The sequence below is a fragment of the Peromyscus maniculatus genome, chromosome X (genome assembly GCF_049852395.1).
Source record: "Peromyscus maniculatus bairdii isolate BWxNUB_F1_BW_parent chromosome X, HU_Pman_BW_mat_3.1, whole genome shotgun sequence".
In the NCBI taxonomy this organism is placed as follows: domain Eukaryota; kingdom Metazoa; phylum Chordata; class Mammalia; order Rodentia; family Cricetidae; genus Peromyscus; species Peromyscus maniculatus.
The window spans coordinates 99,031,470-99,055,466 of NC_134875.1; the positions used below are offsets into that span (position 1 = coordinate 99,031,470).

General features: G+C 37.1%; 1 protein-coding gene across 15 annotated transcripts in view; it reads right to left on the reverse strand.

Moving 5' to 3' along the window:
* The window catches only part of Dmd (dystrophin), a 2,251,111-nt gene that overhangs the window by 12,464 nt on the left and 2,214,650 nt on the right, over window positions 1-23,997 (reverse strand). For all 15 annotated transcript variants that reach the window (XM_076562037.1, XM_076562042.1, XM_076562041.1 and 12 more), the window contains 3 exons: window positions 16,110-16,353; window positions 15,146-15,269; window positions 3,349-3,441 (listed from right to left, as the gene is read on the reverse strand). In XM_076562037.1, coding sequence (XP_076418152.1) covers window positions 3,349-3,441; window positions 15,146-15,269; window positions 16,110-16,353 — 461 coding nt within the window. The remainder of the gene's footprint in view (window positions 1-3,348; window positions 3,442-15,145; window positions 15,270-16,109; window positions 16,354-23,997) is intronic.

Here is a 23,997-nt window from a genome sequence, read left to right on the forward strand (position 1 = left end):
ACCAGAGATAATATCAGAGGCCTAATTTAATTTGCTGAATGGCTATGAACAAGGAACCTAACTTCTTTGTGCTTCTACGCACTCTGGAAATGAAAATTGAAGATTAGATACCCTTAGGTCCAGGTTTAAGTCACAAGTGTGGCAAGCAATAACATAGATGTTGTAAATTCAAGGCATACAGTATCAGTTTACTCTCTATATTTATGACAATTTTAATTTCTTTCTACAATAAAGCTTTTCCTTTGTTGGAAATTAACTAGCAGGGTAAAACAAACCATGAGAGATGGTTTTTAATAACACATTTCCACTAAATGTCAGACCTCTGGCTCTGACATCTGTTTTGAGTTACTGAAACAGCTGTAGCAACCAAGATCTCCATTTGTTTCTGGTAATATAATGCTAGGAACATGGACAGAAGAATCAAAATAAGACCAGTAAGTCCTCTATGACATTAGCCCAGTCTTGGGAGAAACTTGCATGGTAAAAAATTTAAATTATTTTTTGAAAGATACATACATGGGCAAGGAAACCTGAGACAAGGTATATAAGAAAACTTTTGAACCCTGGATCAGAAAATCAGTTTAGCAGGTTATAACCAACATTTTATTCCTGAGCAAATTAAACAGAAACACCAGATGTTACATATAGTATAGGAAGTACTGCTTCACATTGTTTTTCTGATATTTGTATATACATGTGATTATAAACGTGTGTTGTAAAACTGTTGCAAGTATATACATCTATGTATGTGTATAAAAGCACATATGCAATCTACTTTATTTTGGTACCCTAGTTTGTGATGAAAACATACATAATACATAGTTAAACCAGGTTGATGGCCACTGTTCAGAGTATCAAAGATGCTTGGATGACTTTATGAAGCTTTTCCATTGGGAGAGTCTTTAATTCCAAGATTTAAGATGCTCAGGAACTTCTTCTTAATATCAACGTAACATAGGCATTAAATGGTAAGCTGTCTCTGCCTAATTCAGTTGTCTCTATTTACACACCAAACCAAACACAAGCATAAGTGTACACATACACACAAACACACACACATGCACGTGTGCATAATACTGCTTTTCCAATTATATATATATATATATTCATATATTCATACTAAACACACACACACACACACACACACACACACACACGTCTGTTTAAATACTCTGAGACTTTAGCATTTACCCTCTTACAATGTAGTGTTTTTTGTTTGCTTTTCAAAATGAATTAATTTTCAAGGCAACCAACAATGATTAAATAAAAAATTAGTCAATGGAACAAATTTTAGATAAGGCTTCTTTCTCCCATATTCTAGCACTCAAGTCAGCATTTAGGATATCATACTCTTCCTTAAGTACTAATTTAATAATATTATCCAGGTGCCTGAAACAGAGCTTCCCAGGGTCCCAAACAAGTAAACCCAAACCACACTCGTAAATGTCACATTAGGCGTGTGAACTGTAAACACTAGAGTAGGGAAGGTAGATGCTTAATGTCTCAGGAAGCTCCTTCCACACTTAGTTCACCTGCCAGGACTCTAGAAGTGGGGTGCAGCTAAACAATACAAAGGATTTCCTTTTCAAGCTAACCCGAGTGGACTTGGGACAGGAGTCTTGAGGTTGAGTCTTCTCTGCTATATTCCTGTTGCTTAGGTGTGCCTGAAGAAATGTTCAGGCTACAAATAGAGAAGCTCGTAACCTCTCACAGAGCAGGGAAATGGGCCAGCAGTTCAAGAGGCTGGGATGAAACGCATGTCTATGACGTTTAAGAAAAGGTGAAGGGGTAATGAAATGTGTGGTAGATACCTATATCCCTGAAGCATCTAGCTACCTTGAAGACGAATAAGAAGAAGCCTCTACAGAAGTCTATGTCCTTCCTAACACACAGACTGCTTCAATCATGGAAAATATCTCTCTATTATAAAAATTGTATTAATGCATCAAGTTCTGAATTTCTTTGGAATGCTACATTCCCACGGAACCATGAGTTATTTGAAAGCCAAGAACGTATTCCTTCTTTGCATTCCTAATACTTTCTCCGCTACATAGTAGGCACTAGTAAAATCTGGAAGGACAAAGTGAGGATAACAAGGGGGAAAGCATTTTTATTTCTACCAAGAAGGTATATAGTCTTCTCTTTCTAAATAATGAGATCTAAGAAGAGGAGATACCTAATAGAGTTAGGGTGGGGATGGGGCAAGGGGTTAGTGGAAGACAGGTATGAGTTTTATTTGTTAAAAATCCAACAGTGGTGCTCAGCAGTGAAAGATGGCTAGTACAGACATTTAAAATTAGCTTCCTTGATGGTTCCTTAGCAACGCTCTACCAGAACATTATTGCTTTTAATGTGCACTGCACAACGTTCACTCACACATCAAATAGCTAGGAAATGGCCATTGCTAACAGACACTGAACAAAAAGATAGGGAAAACACACTACTCAAACCACCCTCTTTATTGCCCTTATGGAGACGAACAAAAGGCGCAGATTTTCCACCACCATTCCCTTCCTAGGCTGCCCATTAGGGGTGCTAATCACTGGCCACAAGGCTTTCTCTTTCCTCCTTTCTGCTTCTCTTGGCTTTCTTTTTGTCAGCTCACAGGTGACCTTAACTGTTTTTTATAGGTTGATGGGGGGTGGTTCAGTGACTCTGTCAGGTAATAAACCATAACAAGAGCAGTAAAATATCTCTTTGGATGAAGTAAGCCATTTGTGGCTAATACAGGCTGGTGGGGAAATTTTGTGTGCTTAAGTCCTGCTTTGTGTGGGGTGCAAACACGTACAAGGTCATTGTGATAGAGAAAAAGAATGCCTTTTTTTTTTTTACAAGGAAGTAAAATCCTGATAACCTTACCTATGGAGATGTAATTATCCCTGTATTGAAATGATGGGGTATGACACAATTTTCAAACACAAAGGGCATCAGATTGCCAGCCAGAACACCCATCACTATCACTTACTAGACATTTTCTAGGCCTCACTGTTGCACTTACATCCCTGGCAAAGGCAGCACACAGTAGTAATTTTCTTATCTGTGAAAGCCATATAGTAACTGCTCTTAAATAAAAGGTACCACATAATTAGCTCTTCAAATGAACATGTGAACCATATAAAAGACTTTATAAGTTCAAGGTGGAATTCTTACTTCTAGAAATCATTTATTCACACAGGTATTTGAACTCAAAATATACCAAGCTAGAAATCTATACTAAAAATAAAATTTCATCGTTGAACCCAAATTGGCATTCTGCCAGCACATGTTCGCTTTCAATGGCCACAAACCTATCAGTTAGAATGGAAGGGAAAGGCAAGATCTGAGTCCCTTGTAGATAGAGGTCCTTACCTCTTGAACTAGGGAAGGAGTTGTTGAGTTGCTCCATGACCTCTTCTAATCCTGTGCTTGTATCCTGGGGAGGACTCAGAAGATCTTCCTCACCTTAGTGAAAGAAAAACAAGGAATAGCCATCATACTCCTGTCAAACGCAAACACAGGAAAGGGCCACAGTAGTGGTCTACAAACAACTGCAAGTTCATTTTACTTGCTCATAAATAATTAAAAAAATCCTCAAACAATTCCTCAGGCTTGATAATTAGGGACAACATCCTGAGTGTGTGGAAATCCACAAGGTAATTTACCCATGCTATTATTCTTTGAGAAGAAAACTGTGTCTATTCTTATTAGTTAACATAAAGTCGATAAAACACCTTTTCTTGAAGCCTATTAACAAATGTGAAACTTCTAAAAAATAAAACAATTATTATTACACACTTGAAGTATGCTTCCTCAGCACAAAAGAAAAATAAGAATGTGGCAGATTGAAATTACTCCATAATGATAATAAGAGAAAGAGAGAGAGAAACTGATGTTTTCAGTCTTTTACATTTAACAACAACAAAAACAAAACAAAAGTAGCATTAAAAACAAATGTAATAAAAAGGAAAAAACCCACTGTACCAGAACTACTAAATACTAACATTAGTATTCTAAGGACAATAGACAGAGAACACTGAGACATTATGCCCTTTACTCCTTGTTACCTGGAACTGCATTATCATTTTTGAATTGGGAATTCATTGTAGATAGTGTGTGGATCAGTGTCTCTACTCAAATAAGATCTTAAGTAATGAGAAATTTTCTTAGGTGCAAACCAAACTAATTTGAATTCTGAAGGTTCTTTGAAAGTTGTTTTTCATGATAATCAACTCCCAATCATGAAAATACTTCTTTTTTAAGCTCTGTTTGTTAAGTACATCGTTACATCCATTGAAAGCGAGGCCTTGTTCAAGCAAGTCAGAAATAATGAAGGGGCTTAAGGACAGCTCAGGTTCACATGTGACTTGGAAATGACTAGGGAGGTAGTGATTAAATGATTTACATATTCTTTTCATTTCCTTTGGTCTATGCCACACTTGGATTTTCAGCTAAGATTCTAATCCTGCAGTCCTTCCTGTATTTTCAACCGTATTTTTAAAGCACAAGCAGAAAGATCATTTGCTAAGACAAAATTGTAGTCTAGGTGGACATGAGTCTGCATGTCATTCCTAGAATGAAGGGCTAAGACGCTGGGGTGGATAAAAAGCCTCTGATTCTGTGAGTCTCATGCCAGAGCAAACCTCTTTGAAATCCTAAGCACAGAAAAGATGCAGTGAAGAATGAAGGTCACAAAGCCGTAAAACAAGATACTGGATTCCTCTTCCTTACAATCTTCTCTCTGCATACATGCACATGTGTGAACATATACATAGACATACACATGCACACGTACTTTTAACTTTCTATCTTCAGAAAAAAATGGCATTTAGTATTTCTAGTTCACTTATTATTGCATTTTAAAATGCCTACTATCTGGTGAAGCTGGGATGAATAAAATATTACTAGAAGAAACACAACCCTGACCAATAGCAGGGCCAATTACATCTTTTTGCTCCATTACTGATGCAAATTTTTGTTGAAATGGGAAAGGTGAGGCATTTTCAACGGCAGCAAGTCCATGTTCATGACAGTATGTCTTACAGATTAAATCAGAACGAGCAGAAACATTCAGCATTGAATATATCTGACAGTTTAATTACATCATATCTGAGTTCTAGGAACTTCATTGTGCTGTGTTAAGACCCAGGTACAGTTCAATGATGTGACTGGCAGTAGTGTTCTTGAATGACTTTAAGAATCAAACTGTAAGGTATAAGCTAATGGTGTCAGCTAAGTTCATCCTTACAGATAAACTATCACCTGTCTCAAAAAAGAGTATCTAAGTTCAAATGCAAAATTGGCTTGTTTTTAATAGTAAGCTTTTGTGACAGTGATAATTGTATCCATTTAAACATTTTTGGACGTATTGGGGTTTGCATGCACTCAGATGTTGATCTAATAATCATTTTAATATTTTTAGAACACCTGACACATTCTTAGTTATACATAAACAAGTATATTGTTACTTCAGATTTTTTTTAACATTCTCCAGATTTCTCAAGATGGCTTAACTCACCTCTTTGTAAGAAGTGAAATCAGATCCATCACATATATGCAGGAGAAAAAGTAAGTAGGCTAACTGAAGAATTCTTAGCACCTAATATAGTCTCTATCAGATTATACTGAAAAATTGAAACAGTTAAATGAAATCTGAATGTAACACCACTGACTGGAAAGAGGAAGAGCAGGAAGGAGAAAGAGATACAAGAGTGATAACGGATATAATCAAAATATTTATTCATATATAAAAAGTCATAAAAACCCTATCATTATACAATTAATATATGCTTATAAATATTTTAAGAATAAAGTACTAGAATTGTGTTTTTAGATATTGGGCAGGTTTCTTTTTTAATGCCTTTCTAAAAAACATTCAAGGGGTTGGAGAGATGGTTCAGCAGTTAAGAATGCTTCTCGTTTTTTTTTTTTTTTTTTCAGTTCAAGGCACCCATGTTTGTAGCTCATAACCACCAGTAACTCCAGCTTCAGGGGATTCAATGCCCTCTTTTAGAGGCACTCATCAACTATGTAGGTGTGTAAAGGAGTGATGAACACTCAGAAAAGGGTGAGATGCAACTGAGCCAAAGACTTGAAGGTATGAACCGTGTATATATATGAGAAAATAGAGCAATAGACAAAGCAACTATGAAGCTGCTGGCCGGTCAGTGTGGTTGGTTTGCTCATAGGACAAGATGGGTACAAGTATACACAGAGTAATCAAAGGCTGGGGGACGTCTCTTTCATGGTCCAAGAATGTACACTTGATCATATGACCTGTTATGGTGAAGGAAATGTTCACAGATGTGATATGCAGAGAAGCTTAGATTGCCTATGAGTTGTTTCATTTGCCTTCTTGTGTTTATGTGCCAGAAGAAACACATGGTTCAGATAGCCTGCTGACACATGGAGGATGAGAGACGATGTGAACATTTCATGAACTCAACTCACAACCAGGGGTGAGGTTCAGCTGAGCTCCTACACAACTTTAACCTACTAACAGATATGAATGAGAAATGCTCAATTTGAAAATTTTGTGGCTACTTGCAATAACTCACTGGTTTTCAACCCATAAGAAGAATAAGATTTAAGGATATATAAATGCTAATTTCACAACTTGATCATTACACGTTACATATGTGAACTGAATTTTAATACTGGACCTCATAAATAACGGTAAATACATATCGATTTTAAAGTAAAAGTTTAAAAAATAACTGACACACTTTGTTTTCATTAGTCAGAACAGTAAGATACCAATATTTACCATTTGCCTAATAATACACTACTCACTACAATACAAAAGGCAACCCCAGAAGGTTCTAATTATAATTCATGACAAGCTTGCTAAATAACATTTTTCTTCATTTATTGCTAAGAAAAAGCACATTGAGTGTCAATTGTGTACACTTGGAATTTTGCCTCTTATTATCCCCACTTCACTGACTATTGCCTGCTCAAACAATATAATGCTAGTGGTTAAGGGAATCCATGCCAATTCCTTAACATTAGCTGGTCAACTTGATTCTACTCCGCACTGACTTTCATAAACATGCCTACAAAATCTTTTTGGGTCATGAACATTTTCTCCAGCTTTATTTTAAAGTTAATGTTTAGAAATGACTGAAAATATTGAAAGGTAATGTTTTAAAATACAAAAGACATGGTCATAGTGAAGTGGAACCTTGATATGGTATAATAAAATAGTTTCCTCTAATCACTGGCAAAATGAGGAAAATAATTGAGATAACTTGGTTTAACCTAAGAACACAGAAATGGCATGGCTTTCCATGCCAATACTTTTGAGTCTTCTGAAAAATATGCTGACTTCAAACTTTCTAGAATGGATGATATCCTACCTGACTCATATCCTGTTTCTAATTCCCAAGGCTGATAGTGGGTTTGCTTGTTGAAAAACAAATATTGTTTTAGCCAGAACATATTCAGCCTATGCAGAATAAATGTAAGAATCCTTAATTCTATAATTTTGGCCTGTATCCAGGCAAATTTTTTTCTTTTTAAATATGGCACCATGTCTTAGAAAACTACTTTTTCCTATAAAAGAGGATACATGTGAGCACATACACTCAACATGCCATGACTAGACACTGAATACATTTGTAGCACTGATCCACTTAGGAAACGTAAGGTGTTTTTCGAAATTGATCTAGTGAGAGAGGTTCTGTAACACAAAATCTTTCTCTTATTTACTTCTGTTTAAAACGATCAAGATATAGCGATACTTAACCTGTAACTTGCATTGTTGTACATATTTTTTTTTAAAAAAAGAATATGCCCACCATGTTGCAGAGGGATTTTAGCTCCTTTTCAATTTCATGTGTTATTATTCTGCTACTTATGTCTCATCTTTCTTAGTTCTCTATAGTTTTTCAATAGTAAAAGTATAATGATGTATCTAATACTTTATATTTAGGACCAATTGTGTTTTCATATCCTAATTAATAACAGTTGTTTTCAGTTTTATATATGTTATGTAGATCTTCTTTAGTAAATTATGGTGTGAAAGGATGATGTTGATTATTAGTTGGTCAGCTTTAAATTATGATAAAGATACTCAAACTAAAATGTCTTAAATATATGCAATTCTTCCCTGTCTACACAAAAATGTATTATGCTTGGGGCTGGAGAGATGGATTGGCAGTTAAAAGCAATGAGTGCTTTTCTAAAGGACCTAGGTCTGGTTCTTAGCACCCAAATGATGGCTCACAATTGTCCATAACTCCAGTTCCAGGGAACTCAACACTCTCTTTTAGGCTCTGAGGACAGCAGACATGCATACAGTTGTAGTAGTTTGAATGAAAATGGCCCCCATAGGCTCCTAGGGAGTGGCACTATTAGGAGATGTGGCCTTGTTGGAGTAGGTGTGAACTTGGAGGAAGTGTGTCACTGAGGGTGGCTTTGAGGTTTCAGAAGCTCACGTCAGGCCCAGTGGCTCACTGTCTCTTCCTGGTGCATGCAGACCCAGATGCAGAAGTCTCAGCTATCTCTCAGCACCATGTCTGCCTGTGTGCCACCAGCATGATGGTAAACTTCTGTGTGCCACCATGCTTACTGCCATGATGGACTAAACTGCTGAACTGTAAGCCAGCCCCAGATAAATGTTTTCCTTTGTAACAGTTGCCATGGTTTTAGTGTTTCTTCATAGCAATAGAAACCCTAACTAATACAGTGGCGCGCGCGCACACACACACACACACACACACACACACACACACACACATGATAGATAGATAGGTAGATAGATAGATAGATAGATAGATAGATAGATAGATAGATAGATAGATAGATGGATGGATGGATGGATGGATGGATGGATAGATAGATAGATAGATAGATAGATAGATAGATAGATAGATAGATAGATAGATAATCTTATGCTGATTTCCAAAAGAGTAAGTCAGAAAGCACTTTACTGCAGGTTTGTTGCACTGACAATAATCAATTGGGAAAGAAAAAGATCAAGAAATTGGAACTATCTTTAAGGAGTTTAATTTATAGGGTATTCTAGGAGGAGGAAAGAAATGCTAATAATTTCTGTAACATAGAATAAATTATATGATGTAATGCATGACAAAACCATATATGATGCAGTTACAAAAGAAGATCCACTGTGTGCAAAGAGGATAATCTATTTCAGGTTAGTAAAAACACTGTTTCTAGGCTAAAGATTTTAGAATTGATTCAATAGGCAAATCAGGCCTTAGGCTAGGAATAGTGTTATATAACCTGCATAGCTGCAAAGTAATAGGAAACATATGGAAGATGGCTTGGAAAGAGAAGCCAAAGAGAGAGAAATCAATCAAGACAGTATGTATATGTGTTCAGGTAGAAGATGACAAAAGGCTGAATTGAGGGAAAGAGAAAAAGCATGGTAACTATACATCAAATATTTAGCAGCAACATACTCATACGGAAACAAGCAGGCAGATCCCAATTAAGGAACATTCCACAAACACTTGGTCTCGAAACATGTAAAGATGCCTGGAAAGTGTTTGAGACTGAAGGACACTACAGAGACTTGTTGATGACATGGAAAGCATGGCCATTCATTGGATCCTAAATAATAATAATAATGAAAGCTACAGAGAATGTTATTGGCAGAATTGAAGGTATCACAATTGAAGTTGCAGAGTACATAGCAACAGTCTCTTGATTTGATTTAGTGGTACTCCACATTGAGTTCTGGATCTTATATATACCAGATAAAAATTCTACCAGTGATTTACAGTACTGGCCCTAAAGTTTATTTCTCGAGTAATAATTCTATATTGGTTATGTAACAAATTATCTTTCATCTTGAAAGACATGTTTTCAAGTCTTTTGGGTAAAATGTTATTTTGTGTGAAAGAGATGCTAAATGGGTCAGTAAAATAAAATAAACCAAAAAACAATTTAAGTATGTTGAATATGCACATAAAATATGAATAAATATATGGAGAGTATGTCATCTTAGAGATATACATAAGTAGATGTCAATATAAACAAAACATTAGTATAAGGATACTTAAATAAGTGAATATATAATAACTGTGGGAAAATGTTGAATTAATTGCAATTTTGCTATAAATTTGGAGTTTTTCTTAAATAAAAAACAGGAAAAATAACATATAAATCTCTAATATTAATAATAAAACTATTTTTAAATGCTTGTGAAATGTTAGAAGAAATTTCAAATAAACAAAGCAGAAACCACTTTAGGCAGAGTAAGTTTGAGAAAGTAAGGAGTTATTTGATATGAAGTATTGTTAGGAAGGCACACACATGAGTATACAGAGGTCAGGAATGTAAAAAAGCTAGTTTTGTAAATTTATATTTCTTTGTTTCTTCCAATAAAATGAAAATTCTATTAGCACAATCTCCCAGTAACAACTGTATAGAATACATACAATGCAAAAAGACTTATTAGTGATAAGGATTTTATGCTCTAAAGAGGTACAGTGGTCCCTCTGTATCTGGGGTAGGGTGATGACAGGATCCTCTAGCCACCAGATTCATGAATGATAAAGTCTCTTATATAAAGTACTTTCATAGACACAAACATGCATCTTCCCATATATTTTAAATCACCTCTACATTACTTATAACATATAATATTATGTAAATGCTGTGTAACTGGTTGTTATATTATTATCATTTAATTCAGGAAATGACCCCAAAATTTCTATTTTTCTTTACAAATGGACATGCCCCTCCAAATATTTCTACATTTGCTTGGTTAAGTCCATGATATGGAACTTTCAAATTTGGAGGGCCAACAGTAGTTGAATTCTTTAGACAGATCAGTTGTTATGACTTCTCCCATACTTCACTTGAAAGAAAATCATTGGGGCTGTGTATTTAAAGAATACTTTAGAATATAACTTAGCCAATATCATTCTTAACACATCTCGAAAGTTCACAGTTCAAGAACACATATCACAGTTATTTAAACATTTGAGACCATCATTTAAAAAATTCTCCTGGGATGGAGAGATGGCTCAGCTATAAAAGGCTAGGCTTAAAACCAAAAATATAAAAGTTGCCCTAGTCCCCTTTATTAAAGTTCGTTGACACAGTTCAATACACACACACACACACACACACACACACACACACACACACACACACACACACCAAAAACAAACCCAACAGCAAAAACAACAAAAAACAGCACCTTTGAATTCAGCCTTTTCTTTCAGAAAACAAATGTTGCAACATATCCTATCAACTTTATATAGGCAAATTACCTCTTACTCTAATTCAGGTGTTGGCATATAGCATTTCTATCCTAGTATTCAGTTCCGAGCCATAACACTCCTGATCCTACAAATCATCCGTACCACACAGCCTGCTATGTACTTGAATTTGAGTGCTTTAACAGGCATGTTGCCTCTTAGGTGTTGACAAGCTAAATAATTAATGCTTCTAAGCATCCAGAGTTCTGAGGCTCAATGCTAAAATATGTGATTTAATTTCTCATGCATTCCTTCAAAAAGAAGGAAAATCCTGAAACAGAGATACTAAAGCTCATTTGTTTTCAGAATTTATTGACTTCTCAAAGGTGTTCGGTATTTTTTTTCTCATGCTCTATGCTATCATTTACACTTCCCACAACCCATTAGTTGTATTCAGATCTCATATGCAAAAAGAGAATGTGACAGAGATGGTCCTAAATCACTGAGGTGTAGTAAAGTCAGGAAAACACATCAAACTTATCTTCTTCTGTTTGAGAGCAACTGAACCCTGGCTTTCCTATAAGGTTTGATTTCTTTGGACCTGGATGTGCCCCCTGCCCTGCTCCAGATTCTTGAACATCACTGGATTTTCTTCAACTACTTTCTTTCCTCAGGCATGCTTAACTTCTTTGTGCCCTTGTCTACTTTCTTTAACGTCTGTGAATATCTGTTATCACTCCAATGGTCTGAGTACCCTGCTGATGAACTGCTCAATTCTGGGCATATCCCAGCATGAACTATATATACTCTAACCTTTCCAGTGATCTCCAGGTAACACTGTTAGAACCCAAGTGGGAACCTACACCTTAAGAGCTTAAATGAAGGAAGAGCTTGGAACCCTGTTCATTCCTGATACCACATTATTCAACTTTCATTACCACAAGCTCATTCCTCTGACTACAATCTATCTGTTCTCATTCTTTCCCTACCCGACTCAGTTTTTGAGATGTCTCACTGTAGCCCTGGCTAGCCTAGGCTATGTAGACCTGGCTGGCCTGGAACTTGCGGCCATCTCCCTGCCTCTGCTTCCCAGCTATTGAGATTATAAGTGTGAGCCACGGGACCCAGCTTTACTGTAACCTCTTGACCTTCCAATGAATGACTATAGCTCATTCATACCTTCAACCTTATTTTTCTGCCCTTATTATCTGTATTAGGCACTTTGCCTCGCTTTAGTCTAACCCATAGATTATCTCATGCATGAATTCCTACACAGGGCTTGGAGTGTGAACAATCAAAAAGTCTTTCTGTGAATAAATACTGACTTGTGGGTTTGTTTTTTAAGCTGTGGTTCACGTGTGGCTCAGTCACTTCTCAAATTGATCCTCCTACCTCAGGCTCCAGAGTATCTGGGGCAACAGGTATGTTATTACATCAAAATCTTCCAGGAAATAGTGGGAATCCCAAGGATAATTAGGTTAGGATCCGGGAAAGAGAAATAGTCATAGGGTTGATTCATGCTTACTCATTCATAAATGAGGAGGAAAGAAAGGAATAGGTCAAATACTGGTGGCATTCATGAAACATGATCGTCTAACAGCACAGGAAACACAATGAACATTGTCTGACAAGTGCTGTCATAGCCATTCATGACACTGAACATAGCTTCCTCCTTTAACTCTTCTTTTATCATGTATGCATCAGCAACTATAGATTTCTTAGAACCCAGTCCTGTGCAGAGATTCACCAGGAAGAATGAATGATAGAAGACCATGCTAACACAGCATTTCCTCTAGAAATTCATCTAATTCTTGATCCCTCATTCTTACTTGGGAATTGTGAGGGTGAATTGCCAATTTGGCAGAAGCTACAAGAATCTAGGCGATAAATATGTATACATGTCTGTGAGGAAGATTTACTGGGTAATTGAGGTAGGAAGACCCAAATGTAGGTGGTATCTTTCCACTGACTGGGTTTCTGGTCTGAATGCAGAAAAGGGAATGTGAGCTAATCACCTGTATTCATTTCTCTCTGTTTCCCAACTGTGAATGTAACATGAGCAGCTTTCTCGAGCTTCTGCATTCACACCTTCCCCACTGCTATAGACTCAAACTGAACCAAAATAAATCCTTTCACCCTTAAGCTGCTGTTATCAAGTATTTGTTGCAGCAATGGGAAAAGTAGCTAATAGAAAATGCTCTAAAAGTTTCTCTTTTTTTTTGCCCCAATTCTCATTCCTTCTCACTGATCAACTTCCCTTTTCTGAAAATGGTCAGCATTCATTGTGATCTAATCAGCTGTAATTAACTTTCATTTCCACTGGGCTCACTGAGATTTCATCCTTTTTAGCATATCTTCCTTGAAGATTTATCTACTTCTCAGTCCTTTCTCACTCCAATTACTCAACTAGAGGTTGTCCTACTTAGCTTTAACTGTCAACATGACACAGCTTAGGGCCACCTAAAAGAGGAGTCTCAGTTGAGGGGTTGCTCAGACAGACTGGCTGGTGAAGATGTCTGTGGTGGCTTGTGCTAATTGTTAATTGATATAAGAGGGCCCAGTCTACTGTGGGCAGCACCATTCTTTGGGCAGAGGGTCTCCTGGGCTTTACAAGAAAGCAAGCTAAGTGTGGGTCGGTGCACCAGAAAGAGCATTCCTCAGTGGATTCTGCTTCAAGTTCCTGTTTGAGTTCTTACCCTACCCTCCCTCAATGATGGGCTGTAAACTGTAAACTGAAGGCCGTTTCTCCCCTAGACTGTTTTTGCTCATGGTTTCTGTCATAGCAACGTAAAGGAAAACAGAACAAAGGTCTTCCCCAAAGCATTGCGTCTAGAAACCTTTGCTACATATTTCTCATCTCATATCCTTCAGCAGTCAAATCCCAGGACATGTATTTTAATTCAAGCGGTCTGCCATTTTCTCAAATGCATTACAAAAATAATCAAACATTATACTACTGGGGGACTAGAAAGATGGCTCAATGGTTATGTTTGCTGCTCTTTCAGAAGACCGGATTTTCAGTTCTCAGCAACCATGTCAAGTGGCTCACAACTACCTATAATTTGAGCTCCATCTAAGGCTCTCTCTGGCCTTTGAAGGCAGCCATACACACATACATATATACACAGACACACATACACACACAAATAAAAATATATATCTTTTAGAAACAATACAATAATGGGGTTGGAAGCATAGCTCTGTGGTAAAGTCCTAACATCCTTGCACAACATGCCCAAGGCCCTTCACTCCATCTATAGTATGGGGAGAGGGGAAAAAAAAGCTTTGCTCTATATTGACAACCAAATTTCTCTTCATTTCTTCCCCTTACACTTTACAGTCAGTCCCTAGGTCCTCAAAACTCTGTTTACATGGAATAGTTTCAGAGAGGGTTCCTTCCGTTTCTCTCAAATGTGGATCCTTGGAACTCAAATATCTTGGGCCTGAACAAATACTCCCTAACTGGTGTATCCATCTAGTAGTTTTCCTTTGGGCAGCTTCATGTTTCAGAATATATCCTTTAGGAACTTTCTTTTCAGATATTCTCACCAGTGATGTGATTTTCAGAAGCTCCCTGACATGAAATGACTTAAGTACCTCTTTAATGTGACTCTATCATTCCTCTGCAGACTGACTTCTCTCTACCTGTTGTTGGAAGTGCTATCTTTCTATTTAGCGAATCACACTACTGCTGCTTCTTGCCATTGGCCCAAGCCTCTTACCTTTATACCTTCATTTATACTACTCCTTCTTCAGGACAGATTTGGTCTCTACTCCAACTTTTGGAATCCTTTATAAATATCAACTGGCCATCAAGCCTTGCCTTGTCAAGAGCTATAGTACCACTGCTTTGTCTGGAGTAAGTGGGAAGTTGGCTTCTTAGGTGTGTGTGACACTGGTGTTAGAAAATTTACTTGATGACTTGCACTGGTAACAGAAATTTTAATTTTCTTAGACACTAAGAGTAACTCATTCTAGAACTAGCTGCTACTTACCCATAGACTCTGAAGTTTGACTGCCAACCACGCGGAGCAGCATAGGCTGACTGCTGTCTGACCTCTGCAGAGACGTAGAAGGAGAGGACACTGTGGTGCCATTCACCTTGGCCTCAGCCTGGGGCTAAAGTATGCAACATAAAAAAGTGTTATTTTCCATAATAAACTCAATAAAACTATAAGAACACTATAGACAAAAATTAGGAATATTATAGACACCCAGGACTCAGACATTATTACCATTCCTACTTAAAAACCTCCTAGAAATTGGGGAATGTGAGATATTTTATTGTTGATATGATCCATGGATATGTATTTGCATTTGAACTGTGTCCACTTATAAAAATGTAGAAAAAAATATAGATATGGTAGGACAAGATATGTCACCAAATTAAGAGGCTGAAAGATTGAGAAAGCCAAGTGAGAACAGAGCCAATATAAAACCCCAAAAGTTAATGGAGTATTTATATTCTTGAGAAATATTAGTACCACAATACAAAGAACATTATTTTAAAATTTTAAATGCTCAGGAAACCTGGGGTCTGGCTGGATAGGCTCTGTTTTAATGCTGTATCTGTATCCTTCTATGTTCCCAGTGGAGGTATAATTCTTTAAATTATGTGTTAGGGATTTGGAGAAGAAAAAAAACCCAAAGGTATACCACAAAATATAACTAATTTCAAAAAAGAGAATTTCATTTTAAACAGTCAAAATTTCATTTACAGAGGATAAACGGAAATCTTCTTGCATTTCTCTATAAGATGCATTTCCAATTGGTAAAAACAAATGAACAGAAAATAAAACCAAAACCGAAAACATATTGGAAGATAGAATGATGCCAAATAAATATTGAAAAGTACTTTAAAGTTTAAGAACAAGCATGTGAGTTCTGTCTCTGAGTTTTATTTAAAAGAGGAAAGGGAAAGTCTGTAACTAGCCAGTATTAGAGAGGTGGTAGCCTTACTTGCTCCAGGAGCTGTCTCAGTCTATGTAACTGAGACTCCAGCTGCTTATTGTGGTCTTCCAGGATTTGCATCCTGGCTTCCAGGCGTCCCTTGTGTTGACGCAGTAGCTTGGCCTCAGCAATGAGCTCAGCATCCCTGGGACTCTGGGGAGAGGTGGGCATCATCTCAGGAGGAGATGGCAGTGGGGACAGGCCTTTATGCTCATGCTGCTGCTTCAGACGATCATATTCTGCTTGCAGATTCCTATATATATCAGAGGTTAAGAAAGAAAAGAAAGGAAGAAAAATTAATAACATCACCAGCTTTCATAGAGCTGGCATACAGATGAATCTGACCACCACTGAACAAGAACAAGCAAGAGACAGGCACTAATGAATGGTTTATATGATGATGATCTTACCGACGCTAAAGGAACAAAATAAAACTGGAAGCTTTCGACTGGTGTGTGAGGAGAGATGTTTTTCAGTTTTTATGTCATACTAATAGTCTCACGGGTACTATGTTCAGATAAGTAAGCAGCAGAAGAATTAATCATTTTGTAAGTATTTCTTTATAATGTGAAATTAAAATTTTATGCCTCAATTCAGACTTCAATTTTCTTTAAAAAAAAATCAAAGTGTCAACAGAAATATCCAAGCGCGCGCACACACACACACACACACACACACACACACACACAAACACACTCACAAAGAATAGTTCATGCATTCATCACACTGCTTTAATAATTTTAACACCTGCCATAATTTCTGCAATGGTTTTAGGGGATTTTTTTTTTAATTTTTGCATGCATGCATGCATGTTATGCTGTTATAGAATCCAGGGTCCTGCACATTCCAATTTCTGCTTTAAGAAATGAAATCTAGCAGGCAAAGCTGAAACTACCACAATGTACCTTATCAACCCCATACTATTTTCTCCACAGCATCACTGCTAAGGAGATAATGCCATACTGAATCCTATGTCCATCAATACCATGCATGTAGTCATGTGTTACCTTGAAATTAAGATGCTATTATTGCCTGTTCTCTATTTAGAAAAAAAGTAATCACTACATGTAATTCAGTCTAGCATCACTACTTTGCATGTTCTTAAATCTTACATTTAAGAACTTTATGCTGAAGAATATACATACCATTTTGAGTTGCTTTTTGCCTTCAACATCATTTTTTGCAGCTGTATCCATGTTGGTACATAATAATTCGTTATTTTATTGCTACAAGGTTTTTTCTTGTTGCTTGAATATGTCCAAGTTTTCAGTTTTCCACTATTACAAACCATGATGCAATGAACTTCCTTATAGCAGTCTCTTTGGACATTGGGTTAAAGGATTCTATAAAATACATCTTGATGTGGGATTTGGGGGGTTCTTGTAATATCTTCATATATCGCCGAAGTACTTTCCTAAATGGTTTTATCAATTTGTTCTTTCAGCACTAGTGAATGGAGCTTCCCATTTGCCACGTTCTTATAGAAAACTTGGTGTTAGCAGACATTCACATTTTGGACCAGCTGATGGCTGCATTTTAATCTTCACACTTCTGATCACTGATGAGTTGAACTTCTGCCATAACTGGCAGTTGAAATTAAAACGTGAAATGTCTCCCATATGCATGTGTTTGAACACTTGGTACTCAGCTGCTGGTGCTGTTTGGGAACCTTTCGGAAGGGGAATGCCTGGCTGTAGGTATTAGGTCAACATGGGCAGGCTTTGAGGCTTTGTAGGCAGGATCTGACTTCTGGGTGAATTGTTTTTCCTTATTAAAGTTTTGATAGAGTATAGATGCCTATTCTTTGAAAGTTAATATGTATAGGACACATTAGTTCCTGCAATGATATTTTTTAGATTTACTTATTTAATTTTTGTGTGACAGTATTTTGCCTGAATATATATATATATATATATATATGTATATATATATATATATATATATATATATATATATATATATATATTAGGCATGCCTGGTGCCTGCAGAAGTCAAAGGAGGATATTGTATCTCTTGGATGATTGTGAGCCACCATGCAGGTATTAATAGCTCACCTTGGGTCCTCTGCAAAAACAAATGCTCTTAACTGCTGAGCCATCTTTCTAGCCCATCTTGCTATATCTTGGTGTAGAGTTAATTTTGTGAACATTCTATAGTATAAAAAAATACATTTCAACATTTTTCTTCACAGTTGTTGTTTTAAGATAATGTTCCTTACAGTTACATTCTAAAACTTAAGATTGTGGACCAGGACCTATTGCTGATGACAACACCTACATAATTCGTTAAACATAGTGGAATCAAACTGGTTTCTGCCTAGAGCCTTCACCCCTACTGTTCATAGTACTGAAAGGTACTCTGCATGCTACCAAACTAGAAAGGTAAACGCCGAGCCGGGCAGTGGTGGTGCTCGCCTTTAATCCCAGCACTCAGGAGGCAGAGGTAGGTGGGTCTCTGTGAGTTTGAGGCCAGCCTGGTCTATAAAAGCGAAGTCCAGGACAGCCAGAATTGTTTCACAGAGAAACCCTGTCTTGAGGGGGAAAATGAGGTAAACGCCAACCCAACTATAAACTCTTTGATCTACAAAGGTGACCTGCCTGCATGATACACTGATGTAATAATGGCGCAGAAGTTGTGGGAGTATCCAACTACTATTTGATATGATTTAAGGCTCATTCCATAAGATGGAACCCATTCCTGATACTGCTCAAGTGGCCAAGAACCTAAGACTAAATAGACCATGCACCTATGAAAAAATGAAGTACAATTTTTCTGCTAAAGGAAAGTAGCAATAAAATGACTCTTAATGATATTTTCTATATCAGTAGAGCAGTCTCTTACTCAGCCATCACCAGAGAAGCCTCCTTTTGCCAGTACATGGGAACAAATATCAAGACAACTAGACAATGTGCACCAAGTAAGAGACTTTGGAATACCCAATCTTAAATGGGATATAGTCATCAAATCCCTCTCCCAAGAGCTCAGGAAGCTTTGTGGAGGAGGAAGCAGGAAGATTGTAAGAGTTGGTGGGAATAGAAGACACCAATGAAACAGTGCCTTCCAGATACAGCAGTACTAACACACATATGAACTCCCAGAGACTGTGGCAGCATCTCCAGGGCCTTCACAGTCTAAGCCAGATGGGGTCTAGCACTGAGCAAGGAAGTGGACACAAATTCCTAGCCCAGGAGCTATCTCCAATTGACAACAGTTCACAAAGGAAAAAAAAATTCATTTTTTCCAATGGAGTGGCACTGGGTATTATAAACCACACTTAAAAGCAGGCCCAATGCCCAGGAGTAGGTGTGTAACACAAAACGAACTCAATGGTATTTTTTTGAAGGTTTTTGTCTCAGAATGCTTTATTTGGGATTTTTTTTTAACCTCACAGATCTTTTGCTTATATGTTATGGTTTCTGATTTTGTGTTTTTATGGGATTTGTGTGTATGTGGATGTGTTTGTATCTGTGTCTGTATGTGTTTCTTGTGCTTTTCCTTTGTTTTTTTTTCCTGCTTGTGTGTTTGTTTTGTCCTATTCTGGTGTGTGTGTGTGTGTGTGTGTGTGTGTGTGTGTGTGTGTGTGTGTGTCTGTCTGTCTGTCTGTCTGTCTGTCTGTGTTTAGTTGCCTGTTTGTTTTCTAATGAGAGAAAGAAAGGGTGTGGGTTGGGGTGGGTGGGGAGGATCTGGAAGGATTTGGGGTTAGAAAAACTCTGATCAGAATATAAGCAATTTATTTGCAGTAAAAGTTAAAATTATAGATAAAAAACATGGTTCACAGAGATAGCTTAACAGGTAAAGTTTGCAGCCAAACTTGATGGCCTGAATTCAACCAGTGGAAGTCAAATAGTAGAGGGAACCAACCTCTACAATTTGTCTTCCGACATCCGGGTATGTGCTGCTGCAACGCGTACCCCCAGCACACACACAAAATAAACAGCATGCTCGTTAAAAATATATAACTTTTTACCATTTTTATTTGAAGCTTTAATTTTTTCCAAAACCCATTTTTGTGTGTAGGTGAACACCTGATCTGATTTGACTTTCCTCCCCTTGATAAACATTACGGCAACTCCACTCACTGTGTTTGACTCTGCCATTGCCACTGCTCTACATCAAGTGTCCATCAATAGACAGCTGCGGTTCTGCGCTGTCTACTCCATTCCACCGATTAGCACAGCTTCCCATCAATTGCTGTTCGGAAGGGCTTCACATTTCCACTCCATTCTTCCTCAAAATTATCTAGGTTATTCTAATCTCTTTGATCTTCTGTATGATTTTAGTATCAAATTTTCATATTTCATGAAAATCCATGATCATATTTTTGGGTTTGAATTATATTGAATTTAGATATTAAACTGGGAAGAACTGTGTTCATATAATTGAGTTTTCACACACCGCAGTGGGGTAAAGCTCCTCATTATTGTTTTATATCTACAATATTTTACACCCACAGTATTGTATATTTCACTTTTTTTCTTGTTGATTTTTTTTACACATTTTGTTGCTGTTGTTTGAGACAGGGTTTCACTATGTAGCCCTAGCTGGACTGGAATTCTCTTAATAGTCTCAAATTCACAGAGATCCTCTTGTTTTTTCCCCCTAGTGCCTGGATTATAGGTGTGGGCCACAATAATGCTTACTTTTTATTTTTACTATTTTTTAATAAGCACATTTGAAATACATTTTCCATTCTGTATATCAAAATTACATATATGTACATTTGTATATAAAACTTTAATTCAGTTGCTTATTCAAATTCAACAAATAGTGATTTAGAGGTAGTTTTTATATTTCTAACCACTTGACTAATCATTTTAGTATACTTTCCAATTCAGTTTCATTTTATTCAGAGAATAACTGTATGATACTAATCCAAATATAATCTAACTCTAGTTCATAACCACTTTTTAAATATGTAATTAAAATGCATTATGAGGCCAGGTATGGTGGTGCACGCCTTTAATCCCAGTACTCAGGAGGCAGAGGAAGGCATATCTCTGTGAGTTTGAGGCCAGTCTGGTCTATAAAGTGAATTCCAGGACAGTCTGGGTTGTTACACAGAGAAGTCCTATCTTGAAACAACAGCAAAAAGGTATGTATGTTCTTTTGTAAAAGATAGTATGTATTCATAAAGTACATTACTTTTGTTTACATTGTAAGTTTACTAAATTTCTGATTCTATTGAGCTAATCAATTTCTTAGAGCAATGTTGAAATACAATGGCTTGTTTCTCCTTTTGAATCTATTATAACCTACTTCTGTGAGGATTTATATAACTGTATGTATAAAGACTTAGACTGTAATTGATTTTTTTCCTTTATAACTATTGCACTTAGGTTTGGTTATACTCAATTGCCATTTGAAGGAATACAGACATTATGACATAGAAATATTCCAATGCTTTAGGATTTCCAGAAAATACAATTACAAATGAGGATACTCTGCATTTGACTGAGGAGACTCTTGATAATTTCTTCTGCTTACAAAAACTAGCAAATAAGATGAAAGATTTCAGCTGTTCATAGATATTATTTCATCAGGCAAGATAAAGAGATGCAAGCTGTGAATAAGCAGGAGGTTTTCCACTGAATGGTATGAGACAGTAAATTAATCTCATGAATGAGTTTGAGCATTAGGGAAATGTTTTGTGCTCCAAATTAGAATAGGAGATGCCATAATTTCCTAAAAATTCAGTGTCAAAAAGCTGGATTCCACAAGACAGAAACAAGATCTAATATACTCTTAGTTGGTTATTGTTTTAAATTTACCTTGTACCAAATAGCACAAACTTTTCAGGAAATTAGCTAAAGTCATGCAGGAAATCAGTGTTTGATCTTTTTTATTTATAAGAATGGAATCATCAGTCTGTACTGACTGAGACCCTATTGCAATCAATCTTCAAGAGCTGTCTGTGAAGTGTGTTTTATAGCAATCTACTTTGGTAAAACAGTGGTACATGCTTCATGGAAGTTAAGTTTACTTTCTTTCAGCAAGATACACTGTCCCTCTGGGTCTGAACCAGATGTATACACTTGTCCACATTAATTAAGTCCAATTTGTGAGCATTTATCAAGCCATCAGTTAAATGTTTCTAGGAAAATGAAGATGTGTTCAGAAGGGCTCATTCCACAGCAACAATCTTCCTTTTCCTCCCTTGCAAGTTACACACACACACACACACACACACACACACACACACACACACACACACACACACACACTACTTCTGAGGCTAGAGAGATGGTTCAGTGGTTATGAGCACTGATTGCTGTTGCAGGGGACCCAGATTTGTTTCCTAGCGCCCACATGATGGTTAACAACTGCTCTTAATCCCACTTTCAGGGGATGCAACATTCTCTTTTGGCCTCCATGGCCACCAGGCATGCACTTATATACATGCAAGAAAAACAAGACTACCTCTTCTAGTGACATATTCATTAGTGTACTGATCCTGGGTTCCAGTTGTACACAAGCTTCTCTTTTTGTTAGTTAGCATACGAGTGTCTTTGTTTGGACTCTGGCTTGAAGGCATTCTTGAAAAAGATGTGTCTAGGTTTTTCTTTATGTTGTCTTCTTCTAAACTCTCTCTCTCTCTCTCTCTCTCTCTCTCTCTCTCTCTCTCTCTCTCTCTCTCTCTCCTCCCTCCCTCCCTCCCTCCCTCCCTCCCTCCCTCCCTCCCTCCCTCTCTCTCTCTCTCTCTCTCTCTCTCATGGTTTTGTGGGTACTCCCATTCACCACTTCAGCCTACAAACAGATCTTCACTTGGCATCTATACTGAATGATACAAAGACAACACACATCTCACCACCAGGTAGTAGGTAGATTGTTGCAGACACTGCTTTCAAGGCTGTGCTGTTCACCTCCCTACTCCCTTTTCTACTGTCCCATGGTCTATGCATTAGGCTCATGGCTGCATTTAAGTTGTAGTTCAGTACAGCAATCAAAATGTCCATGTTCAATTACAAGTGTGCATGTATATCCATATGTTGGTGTATTTGGAGGGGGGCCTGATTTCAAACAGTAATCTTGGCTCTGGGTTCCCACTTTGTAAAGAGAATTTTAAATAGTTTTATGATATCAGGAGCCAGAAGACCACAAATTCATCTCACTTATTACTCTCCACTATTTGCTTAGCTTTTCTTGTCATTTCTGGTCCACAGAGATATTTATCTAGTTTTAAAGTCCAGCTATGCCTTTCTATTTTTCATTTCATATATTAACTGCCACTAGATAAATGGTGGAATGAAGGCAGATTCTTTAATACAAGAGCTAACCTCATCTTAATCAGAGACTAGGGCATACAAATTTCACAGATACATATATAGTCAGGGTTCCCTCAGTATTCACTACTCCAAGTTGACATGAGTCAATCAAGTATTCTTCCACTAAATAAAAATTCGATAAACATACAACAGCTCTTAGCTCAGTAAGCAACTTGATTGTATGGCTAACCACCCTGGGGCTTTGAGGTGACATATTTTGCTGTGCCAAGAGTTCTGAAGTTATACATGGCTCAAGGACAGTTTTTTTTACAAGCTCTCACTTTTGTAGCTATGGCTGCCGTAGAATTCATGCCATAGCCCAGGCTAGCCCCTCAAACAAAGTAGGTCTCTTGGCCAACAACTAAATAAAATGCAAAATTGTTTATGTCTAAATTCTCTTTTAATTTATTTATAAATGTTCAGGAGATTTATCAAGAAGCACTAATGCATATGAGGTGATTGAATTGGAAATGACTTTTAAAAAACATTCAATTTTTAAAAATTTATGTGTATGAGTATTTGCATATATATATACCTATATACCATGGGCATGTCTGGTGTACATAGGGGCCAGAAGAGGGCATTGTATGCCATGGAACTGGAGATACAGATGATTGTAAGCCACCATGTGGGCA